At 45.6% G+C, this 19,925-nt stretch overlaps 1 protein-coding gene and 1 long non-coding RNA gene across 2 annotated transcripts in view; both read left to right on the top strand.

Annotated features, from left to right (window-relative positions):
• LOC308075251 overlaps positions 1–19,925 on the top strand; it is a 497,190-nt gene that overhangs the window by 115,019 nt on the left and 362,246 nt on the right. The gene's annotated exons all lie outside the window — the stretch shown is intronic.
• On the top strand, positions 892–16,478 carry bmf1 (BCL2 modifying factor 1). Its single transcript, XM_080413354.1, has 4 exons — positions 892–1,022; positions 4,126–4,324; positions 5,432–5,640; positions 11,997–16,478. The coding sequence occupies exons 2-4, from the start codon at positions 4,153–4,155 to the stop codon at positions 12,114–12,116; spliced, it is 501 nt and encodes a 166-aa protein (XP_080269480.1). The 5' UTR covers positions 892–1,022; positions 4,126–4,152; the 3' UTR covers positions 12,117–16,478.

The raw sequence follows: 19,925 nt of genomic DNA on the forward strand, positions 1-19,925 counted from the left end.
TATGGCACACTGACTATTAAGAAAATAATACATATGGCACACTGACTATTAAGAAAATAATACATATGGCACACTGACTATTAAGAAAATAATACATATGGCACACTGACTGACACTGAAAATACAAACATGGCACTTCATGTCAAAAAGGTTGCTGACCCTGCACTTCAAGTTCAGGCCAAAGAATGAGTCAATTTGAACTTTGGCAATGAATCTGCAGTCTGCACGGCATGTCTCGTATCAGTGTGTCGCCAATGCAAATGATATTCCCTGAAGATGACAGAAACCTTCACATCTAAGTACAGTAGTACTAGTAGTAAGTTCAGCCTACAGTCCCGTGGTGCTACTGGGAATTTCCCGTCCACGTGTCTGAATACGCGATGACGGATGAAAACAAAGCAGCCGATTGGTCGCGGCGAGAATGCGGCGCAGCATGTTTAAAGAGAGGCGGTCCGCGTCCGTGTTGCCATGTCCGCTTATTATAAGCGAATTTGGGCTTGTTTCTTGTTCTTGTAAATATTTGTAGTTGCGTTTTTTTGGGCTTGTTTCTAAAGTGTAGTTGCTTATTTGGGCTTGTTTCAGAATTTTCCAGATCTGCAAGCTCACAACGCGTCACATTTTTTATGGATACAGTATATAGGTTCAAAGTGCTCATAATGGCCCATTGCCATAGTTGCTTCTTTTGGGCTTGTTTTCCTAGACCTGGTAGCTTATTTTTCTCACAGAATCTGGCAACGCTGAAAGTTGACCGTGACAAGTTCCTGTGTCTTTAAGAGCCGCTCTATTTACCCGCGCCCGCACCCCTATCGCCCCGCCTCGGAGGCGGAGTCAACTTCTCCTGCTGACGTTTGCTAAATCAGCAGCTTTGTTGCCATTTGTGTCACAGAGAGAATCACACTGTATGGAGGAGGTGGTGATACGGACTTAAAGTGGCTTGATCTGCCGGGATTTCCAGACATCTGTATATATATATATTATTATTTTTCTTCTATAAGACACAACAATCGAAGGACATATTTGTGGTGAGTTTCAAACATGCTGTTTAGTTTCTTATATATATAATATATAATATTTATTTCAGAACCACGGGTCCATATAAAAGAAGACAGCACAATACAAAAGACCGCAGTATATAAATACATACAATACGTAAATAATAATACAAAATATAATGACTAGTAAACATAACAGTAAAGCCGGGCACTGGAATACAAGCAGCTACCAATCCTATTGTTGTGAAACGACCAGCCAACAACCTGTTGTTGTCGCTATAAAGCCTGATTTATACTTAGTTGCATGCTGCTGGTGTTGCATGCAGTAAAGAGCAGATCTACAAGCTCACAACGTGTCAGGCGTTGTGAGCTTGTAGATCTGCTATTTACTGAGCCCGAGAGCGGCACGCAACTAAGTATAAATGAGGCTTTACACACAGGGCTGATACAAAAGTTTGCACCGCTGTATGTGATCTATAGCCACTGAGGTGTGTAAGAGCTGTGTAAACATAAACAACTGTGTGTGTGTGTGTGTGTGTGTGTGTGTGTGTGTGTGTGTGTGTGTGTGTGTGTGTGTGTGTGTGTGTGTGTGTGTGCGTGTGCGCGCGCGCCTGTGTTTGCGTGTGCGTGTGTCATCGTTCATGGAGCAGATGTTTGCCGGTGTTTCTGCCGGTTCAGTGGCGCTCTAGACCACTGTTTCCCAAACAGTGGGTCGGGACCCATTTGCGGGTCGCGGGGAAATTTGTATGGGTCGCGAGTCAATATCCCCTTTATCTTCCTACTACATTTAGTTTTTAATTATTTCAACAAAAGATTCATTTTTTTCTCCTGAATTATGAACAAATTCAGACATTTTTCAAAATCATTTCATAAATAAACAAAAATCTAAAGAAATTACATAAATTCGAAAATAAAAGATGTGGATCTGCTATTTCCACTAGTTTGGGTAACCGGACAAACGTCTTCATTTCTCTTTTGGGTCTCGAGCTAAAAAGTTTGGGAAGCAGTGCTCTAGAGTCTAGACCGCAGGTTTGAGGTGGTGCCTCATCACGTATACTCGGTCGTACGACGGCGTCGCTTGCCGACAAGAACAGATCTACATGCTCAGCCTCTTACAACGTGTCGCGGTGCGAGAAATGACTGCCACGTTTTCTATATTACGTCTAATAACAAAATGCAAAGGATTGATAGTAATTTGGCTGCTTATATTTGCATTCTTTATGCAAGTAGTGCTTTTTTTGTGAAGTAGTATAGGCTTACAATTTATCTATTTCTTTTTAAGTAGGAGCCTACATATTTATGTTGTTTTTTTCTCTTTGTAATTACTATATTGAACAATGAATTACGACTGTAGAATTTTTCAGATGTTCCTATTAATATCTCTGTCTGATCTTCGGTCGAGTAATAATTGACTGATAATGATAATAAATGAAGTAAGACGTAATTAAGACAATTCAAGATTTCAGTGGAATCATTGGATTTGCTTAAGTGCTATAAAAGGGAGGGTGCAGACTAGAGCATTGTGCTGGGCGACAATTGTCGTTTTAGTACCTAAAATTACGCTAAAAATGTAGGTAATTTGGGTTATTTGCTTTAATGGTTGTAAGTATTCATGTGTAACACTGTTGTATGAAAACCATCAGTGATAGCCTGCTAACTGCCCAGACACAGTAGTGAGTGACACTCTCTCTTTCTCCCTCTCTCTCTGTCTGTCTGTCTGTCTCTTGTTACCATGAGTGTGCATGCGGCAGGGGGCGCCACTGTCTGGTAGCTACACACCGTGGCCCAGGGCACAAACCCTGGAGCAATGAACATTAGTAACAGAATCCAACCAAGAAGAATATCTGAGTGTTGTGCCTCCTGTGTTTTTTTTCTCTCTCTACATGTTCTTGCCTTGTGTTTGTCAAAACAAAGCATTATGTGGTTTTACACACAGGGCTTATTGTGAATGCACACAGGATGGCGTGAGGTCTGAAACACACTAGAGACGGGCCAATCTGCTTATGTTGGGTAAAGAAATGAAAACTCCTTCTCGGTGGCTGGCTGGCTGGCACGCTGACAGAGGCAGTGGAGGGAGAGAATGGCTTCGGGCTTTATCCTCAAAGGCTGTCATTACCGTTTTGCTGTAGACCCTCATTTGGACGTGTGGTAGCAGCCTAACCCTGCATTACAACTCAATGGTGAATTGAGAGTGAGCTGGTGAGGCTACTTGAGTTTCAGCAGTATTTTGATACCTCTTTGACCCTCGACGTGATTCAAGGTTGGGCCGTTGTAGTGCATGGTTGACCCTGGAGAGACGCTGGCCTGCTTCTGTTGATCTCGTGCGGCATTTGCGGTGGAGAGCGCTTTGGAAAATTGTAAACAAGTGCGTTTTCCATTACACATTTGAGCTATTTTTGTTCAAATTGTTGGCATGTAGATATGCATTGCCTGCAAGAGTGTTTGTTTTGTTGTCCACCAAAAAAAATACTATTCTGTCGATGTTCATAAGTAATGATATCTTGGGGGGCACGCTAAGAAGCCAGGCTTTTTAGCCACAGGGCTGGCTAGCGGCAGAGGATAGATACCACCTCTCATTCAGCCTTGTCCGCCAAACCCCCATTTAGGTAAATTTAGCTCAACCCGAGTCTTCCTGACCACAGCCAATTGTGTGGTTTCATCACTGAGATGAACTGGGCCATTTGTCTAAATCAGCACTGAGCTCCTCGGCCACAAATGGAGGCCAACCTTTCGCTCATTCTCGCTTCCGCAACTCGGGTTTTACTGTTACTACAAGCCAGAAACACTGAAAGTAAACTGGTGTTTAGAGGTATAGGTTGTACGGTGTGAGGTCATCTCATGTGGTATAGTATACACTCCCCTACATCCCTAGATGTCTCCATTGGAGTCTGGGGGTTGTGGATGAGTGTGTATTATTTCCCATTCCCATGTGCAGGGAAGCTCTTGATCTCTGCTGGACAGAACAAGGAGTAAGACACTCACCTCTTAACCCCTATATAGGCCTATATACTTTGTTGTATGATGAATACCTGAAAATACATTGTGATGCGACATGTTGTGAGCTGCCGTTGCAGTTTTTGAATATTTAAGGTGGTTAATAACCGTACTTCTCTCCTCTCTCTCCACGGTAAAGGTTGCTCGTCTTGCAACGCCCCCCCGTATGGACGATGAGGAGGACGATGTGTTTGAGCCGGACCCCTACTGCTGGCGCACCACCTTCAGGGAGATAAAATTCGAAGAACGGGGAACACAGACCCCCGGCCCTGCCTTCGGACTGCCCTACGGCATGCTGCCCTGTGGAGTTGCGGAAGAGCCCAGACCACTCTTCTACGGTGAGACGAACACACACACACAACACACGCGCGCGCACACACACACTGAAATCACACTGTGTGGGAGAGCAATGCACGCTTAGGCTCACAAGTCAGTCTCAGTGCTTCGTTCAACTAGAGGCTGAGGACAATCTCCCAGCTTTCATTGTTACAATTTGGTGGAAACATTTAGAGAGAAGAAAAAAAGAAGAAAAAAAGACAGCCGTAGGTGTAGATTTATTAGCAGCTGTACTCTCCACCATTCTACCAACTACCTTGCATTTAGAAGTTGCCACGATCAGTAGGCACTAGGCAGAGATCTCCAATTGTCTGGCATCGCAAGAAATAAATATAAGATGACATAAAGATAAACCTTTTATTGATCCCTGTGGGGACATTCAAGTGACTAATGCATGCATGGCTGTTATTGTCCTTGCGCGTCATAACCAGTGCAATAAAAGGAGTCTGAAACATGATGTTGAGAGGGCGGTGTGAGAAAGTAACACCGTATCTGTGCCTTTCTCGCCCCGTGGCGCCTGATCGTCCCGGTCACAGCGGCTTTTATGGCACCGCGTGGAGTGTACCCAGCTGCTTTGCCATTCAAACGGCGCCAGACTGGCGATGTGGCTCAAAGGGACGCGTTGTGACAGTAGCAGCTCTCACCTGAGCAAGCACCGACAGTCAGAGACTAGAGAGAGAGAGAATTGGCTGCTGGTGACAGTAGAGCCATACTGACGTCGGAAAACAAGGACAATGTTCCAAACGAGCTCCGTAACGGTTGATCTCACATCTGGGCTCAGAGAACTTTAATCCGCACGAGACTGTACGTTGCTGACTTTGATTTGACTATAAAATAAAGGAAAGTGGTGATTTCACAAACTTTGAGCAGCAGGGAGTGCGTTCCCACGGAACACTTCTGCCTGATTTGTACTTGGTTGTGCGTTGTCACGTGTCGGAAATGGCAAATTTACAAGATCACAATGCGTCGCAGCGCAACACATTATGAGCTTGTAGATCTACAATTTTTCCGTGCCGCAACGCCAGCACCACACCCAAAGAAAATCAGGCATTCAGTTCAGTTATAATAGTTAGTTAGACGATAATAACTCGTGGTCTCGATGCTCCCAGGCAACGCAGGCTTTCGATTGCACTTCCCGGCACACTTTGAACTTGCCGGAGGCCAGGAGGCACATCGGCGAGAAAGCGAGGAGGAGGAGCGAGGAGGGGGGATGGAGCAGCGACTCCGGCAGCAGCCGGCGGCACGCAGCGTGGAGGCCCTTATTGGCCAGAAACTCCAGCTGATCGGAGACCAGTTCCACCGGCAACACCTACAATTGGTGAGGAGAACATACATACACACACACACACACACACACACACACACGTATGCTTCCATGGGGCCGTAACACAGACTGGCAATACAGCCTTCAGACATAATTTCAAGGACGTGTGTGTGTGTGTGTGTGTGTGTGTGTGTGTGTGTGTGTGTGTGTGTGTGTGTGTGTGTGTGTGTGTGTGTGTGTGTGTGTGTGTGTGTGTGTGTGTGTGTGTGTGTGTGTGTGTGTGTGTGTGTGTGTGTGCGCGTGCGTGCGCTATCTGGGTTGGTTAAGTCACAGAAGAAAAGAGTTTGCACACTAGCTCAATCCAAGGACATTCTTGACAATGTTTTGATCCTATTCACGACCCGACCCGACCCGAGGATTCCGTCCCGTGTTTATCAGTGTTCCATTTAGTTTGGGCCGTGCTGCTGTGTGCATACAGTACATCAGCCCTGTGTTCTGTCGGACCCCCCCCCCTCCCCCCCAGCCAGAGTCATAACTGTACCAGGACAGCCCCTCCCCCACCCAGGCGTTGCCAAGCCCTCCCTCTGCCTCCTCTTCCTGTTTATTTCTGTCTCTCTCTCTCTTTCTCTGTCTTCCTCCTGTTTCCTCTTTGAGTTGTTGAGGCGGGGGGAGGGGGCGGGTATGCATCACACCTTCACAGTGGTCAGGGTGACAGACGGGGGTCCATCGACCCTGGTTAGGGTGACACCGTCCATCGAGACCTCACTGCTGCACAACTTAATAACGTCTCTCCCATTGTGGTCATGTGCTGTGAAAAGAAAGAAGCACTCCATGTTTCAGGTCGCGCAGCCTACGCGAAGCCTTCGAGAGTTTTGAGAGCCTCAAGTGTCGCGTGTTGCGCAAACATGAGAAACACAAGACTCGCCCTCGTCCCTCTCACACGAATCGCACCACATCGCGCATTCATTTTCACGCGCGCACGCGCGCACACACACACACACACACATGCTATTATGCCCATAAAAAAGAAAAGAGAAAAAAAAAGCAGAAGTGGTGGGAGAAGGTAAACATGTTGTAACCCGACGCTCGGCGCGTGAGCCCTGAGGGGAACAGCTGTGGTTGGCAGGGAGTCTCCAGTCAGCCCCTTCCCCAGCTGAGCACCAAGCCACAGGAGACGCCCAAAATAATAGCCCTCCGCTCCGCAGCCACGAGAGGAGGGGGGGGCAGGACCTCTAATGATGGCATGTAGGCTAGTATAGGACACACATTTACTTTATATATATATACACTCGATCCCCTGAGGCAAAGGGGGGGAGGGGGGGGGGAGAACCTTGTATTATCTGGGCACAAACCCACCCCCGGTTCCCTCAAAACCACCTCTCTGCATGGGCAGAGGGAAGCGGGTGTCGTGCACCAAAAATAGCCAATCCACAAGCTCACAATGTGTCACAGCGCGGCACATTGTGAACTTGTAGATCTGCTATTTTCAGTGCTATTTTCAGTGCGCAACTAAGTATAACTCAGGCTTAAACCTGCACGTTTCAACTCTGAGTATATAATAAGACGATCACAATCCTCCTTCTGGTTTTCTTATTTTAACCCATTTAGACCTGGAACGCATCTGTGTCACTTAAGGTTTCTTTGGCTATTCAAAAATAGCAGATATACAAGCTCATAGCGCGGCACCGAGTGCCGCGCTATGAGCATGTAGATCTGCTATTTTTGAAAAATCGTAAAAAAATATATTTTATATTTTTTTCAAAAATCTGTTAGGATTTAGAAAACATTTTAAGAATCGGACTCAGGCCTTAATGGGTTAAGACAATTTCTGATATTTCTCACGCAATCATCCAGCGTGAGGTTATTTATACCCTCCAGCTCAACGTGACTCATATGTGCAAGAGATGCAAGACTCTCTCGCTCAGAACGGGCCAGGCACAGACAGGAGGTTGCACCGCTATCTGTTGGCCGGGGTTCACTGACGCATGACGGGAGGTCGCCCGGGGTCAGGGCAGGAGGAAGTGGCTAGAGTTGGCTCAGGCTGGCTGAGTAAACAGCAGACACGACAGTCAGAGTGAAAGGGTTCTTGTGATGTCAACATCCTGTAGCTACACAAACTTGACTGGCCAAATGCACGCACTGTCATTATGTGGTGATTGATAGTCAATGGGGAAAAAGTAGACCTTTATTAACCCATTGAGACCTGAAGCCGATTCTACATGTCTCCTAAATCTCAAGTTTTCTGAAAAACGTATGTTTCTATATCAGTGGTGCTCAATCTTTTTCATGTCAAGGACCCCCAAAATTATATGTATTTGGCCGCCGACCCCCATCAAAATATTTTGTTCCAGGGACCCCCAGAAGCAAAGATTTGAGTTAAAAATGTTCGCTTTAAAAATATATATATTCAAAGATTTGCACACATTTTTCACGATTTTTCAAAAATAGCAGATCTACAAGCTCGTAGCGCGGCACTCGGTGCCGCGCTATGAGCTTGTATATCTGCTATTTTTGAATAGCCCAATAAGTGTAAAATAATGCTTTTTAGCTCAAATCTAAAAATGAGACAGTTCCAGGTCTCAATGGGTTAATCCCCATCAGATGGTCCCAGCTCAGATGGTTAAGTGTCTTGGTCAGGTACACCCAGGACTTGTGTTTCAGGCCTTGGGATAATGACCGGTAACGGCTGGCCAGGGATTTTCATGCTGTGTAGATGATCAGCAATGCTTTCGTGATTCAGATTAGGTCCACGATTGCAGCCGTGCTCTGTGCTGAGCCCAGCAAGGCCTGTCTGCTTGTCTGTGGTTCGGTGTCTGTTTGGCTGGCTGTCGCCTGACTGATGTTTGGACAGTGGAACCCAAACAGTGACGTGTGGTTTTGGATGCGTGATCTCCACTCGGCCTCGTATACAGTAGATTCTATTTCAGGCTCTGTGGTATAGTTGTGCTATTAAGCCTTCAGCAGTGATGTAGGTAGGGCATCTCAAGCTGCTGGATAACTTGGCAGCTCGGTGTGTGTGTGGTGCGTGTGTGTGTGTGTGTGTGTGCGCGCGTGTGTGTGTGTGTCACAGCACGCATGCTTTTTAACGCCCATACTTGTTTCTCTGTCTCTCAACTGCTCGCTGTCACTCTGGCACACACAACAACTCTCACTCCCTCAGTAATGTTGTTATTGTTCATCTCACGTCGCCCCCTGTCAGTGGATGGCTGTCGGTGCGCCAAGCAGACACTTGTCCCCCAAAAGCCATTTTGAGACGCTTTGACGGCACGTCTTGTCAATGGACATGGGAGCAATGCTGCGGCGGCAGCGCGCTGTTCTCTCTGGGAGCCCCCGAGGCCTCTGGCAACTTGGCAAGAGAGCGGATTAGGTAGCGGGGGAGAGAATGAGAGGCGGGGGGGGGCCGGTGGGCGCTGACAGATAAATTGCTCCTCAGTCTGGAGAGGGCTGTAGGGGGACGCCGGGGTCCCCGGAGGGGAGGCTGACATTAGCCGGCCTGCCATTTGAGACACCAGGCAATAATGACTGTCACAATGGCAGGAAGGCCGCGCCGGTCTGTGCGGGGCGAGGAGCCGAGTTGGGTTTCATCTCCGTGTTTTTTTTAAGAGAGACGACTCCCGGTGCTTTCGATAGGAGGTGTTGAAAGCAGGGTTGGATGGTGTGCGTGTGTACATTCATGTCTTTATCTTTTTGCACTGTTCCACCGAGGGCGCGGCACTCTCTCATTTCAGCGCTAGCAGAAGAGGGAGTAATATATGCTGACCTTGAGTCCGCGAACATAACGTTGACTCTTTTTCCTGTGTATTGGCTAGGAGGTGTTATTCTTCGTTATCAAATATTACAGCTCTTTTCTTTTCTCTCCTTTGTGTCATCGTTTCCTCCCTGACGTGACTTAACTCTGAGCTGGCCCCGGCCACTGAAGTTGCTCTGTTTGGACAGGAGATAAGTGAGAGCTTCAGAGTGGCCGGTCTGACAGACAGCTTGCATACGACGCTGATAAAGTCCATCAGGCCAGTGTCATAGTGACGACATTGTGCATCTGGCTAGGCTCTTTCTAGCGGGCTAAATTTAGCGCCTGACTCACATTTTGACAGTTGGTGGTGTAACTTGTGACTAAAAGTTGACAACAGTGCTGCCCACAACCCTCCCTCCCCTCCCTCTATATCTCGGTCTCTTTACTGTGTGTGCACGAGTGGAAAAGGTCATTGCCAGGGACTTTATGTCTCATTTTTATCAGGAGGTTTTGCACTTGTTTGCAAATTATACAACTTTCCTTAATTCTGGCCATGTCATGATAGACAAACATTTGCCGAAAAATAGTAGATTTACAAGCTGACAGCTTGTAGATCGGCTATTTTTTAAGATATTTGGTGTAAAGGGGAAAGGAAAAAAAGGAGGGGACCAAATATAGACTAGAGCCCTGGGGGACCCCACTCAACTGAAGTATACTGTATATGGTTTAATGCCGAAGGTTAATTCATGCCATGTGGAACAAAACAAAAAAAGAGAAAAGATTGTCAAATTGGTTATTTATCAGTTAAGTGTAATTCAGGCTCTACATGTGGTGTCACGCGACAGCCTTGATTTGTATAAGTTGTTCAACTGGACGAGATCTGCTTTCACTGTCCAGCTGAACGTTAAAATTAATATACGTACGCGCACTCAGGCGCACACAAATCTTACAGTCTCAGTGCTACGCTGATCTTGTAATAGATGGAACTGGTTGTAGTCTCTACTGTAATTACTTTTTTCTCCTGTTTTTAAAAGTGTCTCGGGGCACATTAGCCTACTCTCTGTTTACCAAGTGCAGTCACTTTAGCTGCCAACAGTCCCTGGGATGTCTCTTTCGTGAATTAATCAAATCTGTGCTTTATGTAACGTAGCCTATATTTATCAAGCGCACGGCACATCCATGTTATTGTTATGCTCCTATCCAAATATCCCCTGGGGAAGATTTGGATACACACAGCAGGGGTGGGTAGGGCGGGGGGGGGGGGGGTGTGGGTAGGGGGGTTTGAAATGTTTGATCAAGATTCCCAGTATACCCTCAGATAGCTGTTGGCAATTCCTGATTTTGTTGTTTTCAGCCTCCTGCCTTTGATCAAAAAAAGCTGGTGTGGTGGGAGACCTGCACGAGCTGGTTGGAACCTGGCAAAGCTTATGCAACACTTTGCAACATTCACCACGCTTTGACTCAAGCAGTAAACCTGAGTTATACTTAGTTGCGTACAGGTGTCGCGCACCGACGATAGCCGATTTACAAGCTCACAACGCATCTCTGAACTTGTAGATCGGCTATTATCGGTGCGGGACACCCGCGCACAACTAAGAATGAATCATGCAGTAGACAAACCCCCCCCCAAGGCTTATCACGACGCCAGCAGGTTTTGGCTGATTGTAAATATGTCAACATTTGGACACCACCTCAGCAGTCATGTAATACGGTATATCTAATCAGAGCCGTCAGACGTTTGGGTCTGTCGTAAACAACTGCAGAACCCGAGATGTGTGTGTGCCGGGTGCATTGTCACGAAAACACAAAAAATAAGCTAATCTGAGCTACAAATTTTTTTTCCTTGTCTTTTTTAGTTTACGGCCGGTCTCTGAAAATAGCTTTGGCGTTTATCGGGTGCGGCGGAGTCTGCCTTTCGTCTTGAGGATGAACTGTCGGAGCATAGCACTCGGCTACTGTACCTCTCTCTCTCTCTCTCTCTCTCTCTTTCGCAGATATGAGTTTCCAGAGGCTCCCCGCCACTCCTCAAGACCCCCCTAATCCCATTTAGTGCAATTATCTTATCTCCCCCTTCTCAATGGTAGAGATAGCATTATCCCTCTAATCGCACGGAATCCAATTGGCTAGAGCGAGAGAAAGAGGATCACTCCGGCAGCCGAGCTCTGCCAGGAGGACCGGCGCCGTGTGAGCCGATGACGGACGCGCGTGTTCGCAATATGGCTGTCGTTGAGCGAGTATCTTAAATGAGTGTTCGAAGCCCTTAAAGAGAGAGAGAGAGTCCTCTAATAAGTAGTGGTCTGAAGCAGACTGTTGTGAAAATATCAGTGTCATTCCGGTGTCTGGTTTCGTGTGACCTCCTCCATATGCTATACTTTGGGTCAATCAGCACATATCAGAGCACAGCACAAACCCAATACTCCTCCACCCCACCCCCCAAAAATAATGACCCATTAGTGGCTACCATCATTCGTGACAGAGTTCCAGCTCGGTGGCCATACAGCACATGTGTTCATATACTATTTTATACTTTGTCTTACGATGGTGTCTGTCTTTGCATCGCAACGCATTGTGAGCGTAAAGATCTTGCTATTTTTGCAGATCCTCTTCAGACTTCACTAAACAAATACTATTGATTGATTGATTGACTGCTCTGACATTTATCTGCCTCTTGTCGTTGCAGTATCAGCGAAACCAAAGGAACGTGGGGCCGCTGTGGTGGCGCCTGGCCTCGGCCCTACTCAGCCTTCTGTTCGACAGGGGGGCCATCGTGGGAGGAGGCGCCGCCATCGGACGGAGGTGAGGGGATCGCATCTCGCGTCCCAAACCACACTCCTTTGACTCCCAATCTCTCTGAGGAAACTGGACTCCTAATGGCACTGTCAAATCTAACACGGGTCTGTTGAGAAGACGAGAGAAAAGGTCACCGCGGGCCGGAGACAAACCAACTTTTTATACGAGGTCATGTTTTTTTGTTCGTTTCGAAAAATCCCTTCTTTTCCACGAAGATGCCATGTTGTTGTTCCACGAGATTCCTCCACAAGGACAATGCTCCTATTTTCGGTAAAATGTGCAGTTGTAGTATTTTGTACAATACGTTGTTCTCGTCACATTTGTTTGCACTTCCATATGTGTCCATCTGGAATGACCTCCGTAGATACTGGGGAATGCCTTATCCGATGTCCCCTGCCACAAGCCGAACGCGTTTCATCGTTTTTAGAGTTGAGAACAGATGGTGGAGGATTGAGAAGGACATACTGTGTGGTAGAGGGACTTCTTCTCTGAAGTTTCCCAGCTAACCGGTCAACTTGATGATTTACTAATTTCCAAAGAGGCAGTTTCTCAGAACAAAGCATTTTGCACCTCAACTTTTTATCTCCTCAGTGGAGTTTATATCCTTTTTGCTACACTTTCTCACTTTTATCTTACTAAATCTGAACATTGCCCCACAGTATCACTGAAAATATTAGGAACAAGCTGTAAGTATTCTCTGGCCTTTAAGGCCACAAAACAATTATTTGGTTAATCTCAAAATCTAGTTGTTAGATTTGCTATTCTGGTTAAGACCCCATTAGCGTCCCTTCAATTTGATCTTTTTCCTGATTTTGCTCTGCAATACAAAGTAGCCCTCAGTGTTTTTAGATTGTGTGTTGTGCGTTTGATTCTTTTCACACCTCCATGCCCTTGAAGTGGAGCCTCGGATCCACTGTTTTTGCACTAGAGTACCACCCCTCAAGAGTTCAGATTGTGTTACCAAGCCAACCTCTTTCACAAATGAAGGCTTTCAGTTATGTCTTAACTTTCTCACTGCATGATTTCAGTTTCATTTTTTTACATTTTATTTTCATTCCTATGTCCAAGACAAATCATCAACCTTGAGACCTGACTGAACGTGGATGGGTAATAATTCTTTGTGCCGGGTGTCGGTGGCCTAGAAAAGGTTAACACTCACAGTAGAGCGGTGTGCCTCGATAAAAATGTCAGTGTTTGTAACTCTCGACTCTTACCTATGTGTTCTGGACACCAAAGCAATACTGTATAAATCAACCTGTGAAACAACATCATTTCTTCCTCTCAGGATCATTTAACATTTTATCGGGTGATCTTTCTTTTGTTTCTTTCTTTTCTTGTCGGGGCCTCTTTCATGTTTGACCACTGAGCCTATCGATTTTCAAAGTTGAAAGAAAGAAAAAGTCACAGTGAAACGGACTGTAACTATTATTGAAATATGAATGGTTTGAAGACACTGTTGAAGATGCTGTTTGTTTTGTACTTTCCGTTGCCTGACTCTAGGCACTACTTTTTGTACCCAATGAGGGGCAGTACATATGGGGGAGCTGTGATTTACTTGTTCCTAATAACAGTTTGTCAAAGTTTACTACTCTGCAATTAGGGTTGCTCTCATTATAAAAGATCTTAAAAATGTCTCAGGGACAGACTTTGTAGGCTACTGGTGACCTTGAGAATCCGTTGCATCGTGGCATAAGGACGAACAACGTCTTTGTACCCGTTTGCGATAAAGCCACTTGAAGGCTGGGTTCACACTGGACGTGGAAACGCCGGAAATGTTTTATTGTTATTGCTGTTATTGCTTATATGTTCATTACTGCTACCACAATGTCTGAGGAACCAGAACAAATACATTTTACTCTTACTTACCTGTACACAAGACTTAACAATAAAGAAAACTTGAACCTCGAACCGGAACGATGGCTGAACATTGGGAGCCAGCCGCGGAGCTCCGCACCCCTACGCAGGTGGTATGAACCACCTGTGTAGGAAACTGGCTGGTACGCCTGGCGCTTCGCAGCAACTAATGGCACTTCCACGCCCAGTGAGAACCCAGTGTTACGCTTAAATTATCCTCGGTCATAACTGAATAAAAGCCATTGCATCACAACATGTGAGCTTTTAGATATGCCATTTCCGGTATGCAACACCATTGTACGATGGAGTACCGTATATGTCAGGTTTTAGCCACATTTTCGTTCTTTGTCTCCAGTTCACACCCAATTTGGCTAAACGCATCGTCACGTACACAAGGGTCTGAGGTTGACTTAACCACCTGTGGTGAGACGGGGGGGCTACGGAGCATGATAGTAGGAGGCGTGTGAGGTCAAGTGAATGTGGTCGTGGTTATAGTTTCCTGCGGATCCTGAACGCTGAGCCAGTCCCCGTAGTTCTTCGTCTCACCTCTGGGTTGTCGACTCCTCCTCAACCTCACCCTCTCAAGTCCTGCATATGTACTGCTCCTTCCTCTCTTGGGTGTTGTTCATTTGTTCGTTTATTTTTGTAATTTATTTTTTTTCTTATTTATTTTTTGTACATTTGCCCATTTCTACTGTATACATTTATGTGTGCAATTACTTCTTGTTTCTCCATGTGTTTTTCTTTGGGTTTTGGATGTGTATATGGTCAATTTGTTTTGAGTCTGTGCAGAACAAGGGGTTTGCCTGCGTTGCGTCTGGTATTCCTGAAGGGTTGTGATTTCCAGGGAGGAATGCCAACGAGTTCGGGCATTTATTTTTTTCTTCCTGAATCATCCACCGCAGTTATAGGCAGAATAATAGTGTTTGGTTTAGAAAAGCTGTAGCCTAGATAAAGTTTTGAGGTGTTTTACCAGTTTCAACCTGGCATCACAACATTTTCAGCAAAACGTTTCAAAAACATTCAAAAATAGCAGATCTACAAGCTTGTAGATCAGCTATTTTCGCTATTCGACATACGACGCAGTACCCATACATAGGGTTTTAAGTGGTCAACTGACACAGGAGAACAGGCTATGGTTTTGCCCTTAAATTACACGACTCGTGTCGCCCATTTTAATCTGCAGTACGACAACATTCTGTATCGGAAGCCATTCAACCAACACAGAGGCGACATCAGAAATGGTTCCAAAATAACAACACGTTTGGATACTCACTCTAAAACGTGCGGGGTTTGGGTTTTTGGGTTCAATTTAAAAATTAATTAATTTTTGTTTTTGTAATCAACATGCACTGGAAAGTACTTTTGTGTCTGTAGATCCTATGGGTCCCTGATCTATTGTGTGTTATTGTATAGTATATACTCTGGATTGTTCTCTCTGAGGTCTGTCATGGGCTGAAGTGGCCATGTGTTATCTGGCTATGATCTGTGCGATGGCCTATTTGATTTATTGGAAAGGGAAGCAAGCCACCAAGGTGCCCCGTATGATTTGTTAGAAGAGGTTCCCAAGCTGCACTCAAGCCTGATTTATACGTTGTTGCGCGCCTTTGTTCGCACGCGGAAATAGCCGATCTACAAGCTCACAACGCGTCGCGAGCTTGTAGCTCGACTATCTTCACTGCGAGACACCGGCACGTAATTTCAGTATAAATCAGGCCGCACGATATGACATTCAAGTGTGACCTCGAGTGCGATATGTATTTCATGGAAACCATCAGTGTCTTGAATTTTGTAGTCCACTTTCTATAAATTTGAAGTTTTAAGGAAGGTTTTTTGATTTTTATGTTTGGATTTTTGTTTTTTTAAACGAGAACATTTCTTGCCTCTTGATCTTTCTTAACTTTTTAAAATGTATTTTCTTATGGAAAAAAGGGTCTGTTTTTATAAGGACAGTTCAAGGTTGTAAAATCATTTTTTATGAATACCTGTTGGACCTTTTCAAGTCCAATGCGATCAAGGGCTTTTTTTTTTGTAAAAACATGAACTTGGGACATTCCGTGCGCATTTCCTCGTGGTGCATTAACGAAACCAAGCGAATCAATCGGAAGATAATTCAGTGTTTAATTTGGCTCAGGAGCTTAGATCATCCAGTATGAAATAAATGCCCTTCTTTACTGAACATATGAACTGTACGAGTATTACTGAAACCCTGGAAAATGCCTTTAACTGCTCAGTTTCAACAAAGTCTTGATCATCACACACTCTCTGTATACCAAGAAATGACGAGACCCAGCGAAAATGTAGCATTTTTGTAAACATTGACTGTGTGTTTTCGAGACTGTACTGTGCACTCATTTTGTGTTTATATTTTTGTTGTTGTTGATATAATATGGAAGTAAGGACAATTTGTTATGTAGTGCAATATGCTGTACATAAAGAGCTTTGCTCTACAAATCTTTTTTTTCCCTGAATTTCTTGTTGTTTATTGGTACTTTTTTCAATAAAATAAAAAAAATTGAACGTGTGAAAGGCCCTCTCTCTGTCTTTTGTCACCTCGATCCCACTGAGGAAAGTCGATATTATGACTGAAGGTTGATTTATTCTCCACTCCTTTACTCTGCCCCTCACTTGTCTAACACCACAATTTCACTTTGTTTTAAGGAGTTCTCTACTGTGAAATTAATCCGGGCGAAGGTTTAGCCAAGTGTCAAGAGGCTAGCCAGGCGTTTGAAGCTAGCCAGGCGTTTGGCACAGAGCAGGCCCATCACATCCCTCCCGCTGTTAGGTCGTTAATGTTAATTTAGTGGGAGCTCCCTAACGACCTGCTGCCTGTGTATCCGTATGCACGCACATGTGCGGACGGACATGCGAGAACGCACACGTGTATGAGTGTAGCATGACTTTGACAACTAGTGAGTATACCTGACCTGTCCCACACAGGCTAGTTCCGGAGACGTGTCCATGTGTAGAAAGAATGTCACATGTTAAACCTCACATGTAAAGGGGAGATAGCGGATCTACAAGCTCACATCGCGCTGCAACGAGTTGTGAACTCGTAGTTCGGCTATTTTCGGCACGCAACCAAGCATTAGCTGTCACTTCCTGAAAGGTCAAGCCCAACGTTGCTGAACCTGCAGCTTAGTCACACTGTTGCACGGATGCTGTCGGGGCATGTGAGTGATAGATAGCTCATAACACGTAACAACAAGGAAGTTCAGCGTGCGTCACATCATGTGTGTGTGTGTGTGCAGTGAGGAGGGGGGCAGACTATTGTTCCTATAGTGACTATAGGTGTAGTATTTAGTCGTATACAAGAGATATAACTATATCCAAGCAACGCAAACGCAGACACTCCTGTCGAGCATGTGACAGCGAGAACAGCCCAGATAGTGTTGCTCTCCCCTTCAAAAGAGCAGACATGTCAAAGCTGTGCGGTGTCTAAAGTCACCTCCCTCAGGGCTGACGCGTGTCGCTGCCATTGTCATGGCTGCCAGGTATGGTTTCATGCCTTGCTGACACCCGACTCACCTGTTTGGCCACTTGCAGCGCGAGTACTCCCTCGCCCGGGGGGGCCCCCCTCTCTCACACGCACGCACACACACACACACACACACACACACACACACACACACACACACACACACACACACACACACACACACACACACACACACACACACACACACACCGAGAGAGAGAGGGTGTGTCAGAGCATGTGGTCGATGCAGAGGATGTGGTAACATGCATTCAACACTGTTCTGTGTTCCTCCTAATCCTGTGGGTTATGTCGTTTAAGTACAAGAATTTCAAGGCTTGATAAAAGCTAATTACCAGTGATAATTAGCGACACAATTGTCAAAATATTAATATTAGATACAGATTCACACAGATCTCACATGGAAGAAGGCAGATAGGCTGGCCAATAGGTAAACATGGCAACATAGGTGTTTTAAAAAAAGAGTGTTTCAATGCCATAGAAAAGTATGTTTGTTCTTAGTTTCGCATTGTATAGAAGAGTGGTTCTCAAACATTTCTGACTCAGGAGGACACCCCTGTAAATAACATTTTGATTCATTCACCCCTGAATGAATTCTTTTTAGAACCTTATGTCATATTACGGTATGTAACTAAATATGTAAATCTTTCACCCTAAGATACAGTAGTAGGCTGTCATGAGGAAAATGTGAGAGAATATCCATTTCCATTATAGGACCGATCGCTGTGAATCGTTGTGAGCTTGTAGATCGGCTATTGTTGGTGAAGAGACTTGGTGTACTGTAGATTGAAAAAGAACGTAAGCACTACAGTCTAACTCAGGTCTGTTTTACTAAGTCTAGAGGGTCTAAGTGTCCTAGCAGTAACTGTCACCCCTGGACATGTGTCACCGCAAACCTAGGGTGCCACGGCACCCACTGTGAGCTCACACTTCTTTCTTTCAGTCACTGGGTGTTTCGTGTCTCACAGCAGACAGCATCATCCGGGGGGGGGGCGACCCAACCGAGGCTGATCAAGCCTCTCGACCTCTCTGTCCAAGTGGCATTCTTCTGACCACACCGGTGGAGTGCTAGAGGACAGTGGTTTTCAACCCTTTTCGCATCAAGGACCCCCAAATTGACAAATATTAGCCCAGGGACCCCCATTTGAAAAGATATGCCAGGGACTCAACCATTTAGATTTCTTGGGGAGTCTCAGAGTTACAGACACATAAGGGTCACTTTGGTTCCGAACTATTCATTTGGCTGGGGACCCCCTGGAACCCCCTCAAGGACCACTGGTGGTCCCCGGACCACTGGTTGAAAACCCCTGCTATAGGAGGCTCTGAGCACTGTGGTTAGCACCTCCTATGTCTCACCAGAAGTTGCTTCTGTGCGCTGTGTGTGTCGTCGCTTCTGCCGTCAAGCATCTTCATTGTGGGTTCTGTAGCTTGCTCTTCCTTTCAGAAGATGTGGTTTGAACCCCACCCCCCCCCTTCCCCTCCCCACCCCGGTTGCCGTGTCTCTGGCTGTCCTCTTGACTTCCCAGCTGTCACGTAATATTATATAACGTTGTTTGTTTTATATCTATTTGATGACACGGTATAGCATGACTATTTTGTTTAAAGATGTTGCAACAAGCTATGGTACTATTTTATACTGTAATATGGCTGTGGGCGACTGCTTGTACTGTCAGTACAGACAGTCTGTGTTTTCATCACTTTGGTCCCAAACAGCATAATCTCAAAAACTACATGCTGGATTGACCCAATTCCCTTTCCTCTAGTGCCACAATTCTTTTCAGTTTTTAACTGCATAGTATAGTATGGCTGTGGGGGAATGCCGCTGTGTACTGCTCAGTGAACAGAAGAAGATAGAAGATTTCCTTTATTAATCCCCAAGGGGAAATTCTTCTCTCTCAGTTTTTACACACACACACACACACACACACACACACACACACACACACACACACACACACACACACACACACACACACAATACGGCTCCGAGATGTGGACCCTTACGACCAAGCCGAGAAGTCACTAATGATACGGCTGCTATACCCACATGCTGTGCATAGCCTTGATGTATCGTGGCAGAGGAACCGTGTATGGAACTTCGACCTTTACGACGGCATGCTGAGAGTAACAAACAACATCAAGCAGCATCAGCTGAAGATGTCTGGCCACTGTGTCTCCGACACCCTGAGCTTGCTGCTTGCCCTGACTATGCTGTGGGAACCCAAGCAGGGCACTAGCTGCCTCGAAGGGGACAAGAAGGCTGACCTACATAGACCAGCCCAAGGGGAACACCTTGCCTCACAACAGTGGTGGAAAGTAACTATATTTACTCAAGCGCTGTAATTATTTTTTACTTTACTGGAGTATTTCCAATTTTCAGTACTTTTACTTCTACTCCACTACATCTCAGAGGCAAATATTGTACTTTTTTACTCCACAGCAATTATTTGAAAACGTTAGTTACTAGTT

Source organism: Gymnoscopelus braueri, assembly GCF_963280865.1.
Source record: "Gymnoscopelus braueri genome assembly, chromosome: 19".
In the NCBI taxonomy this organism is placed as follows: Eukaryota; Metazoa; Chordata; class Actinopteri; order Myctophiformes; family Myctophidae; genus Gymnoscopelus; species Gymnoscopelus braueri.

Coding starts and splice junctions, on each gene's coding strand:
- bmf1 (XM_080413354.1), top strand. CDS start 4,153: ATGGACGATGAGGAGGACGATGTGTTTGAGCCGGACCCCTACTGCTGG. Junction 4,325..5,431: donor GCCCAGACCACTCTTCTACG/GTGAGACGAACA, acceptor CGATGCTCCCAG/GCAACGCAGGCTTTCGATTG. Junction 5,641..11,996: donor ACCGGCAACACCTACAATTG/GTGAGGAGAACA, acceptor TTGTCGTTGCAG/TATCAGCGAAACCAAAGGAA.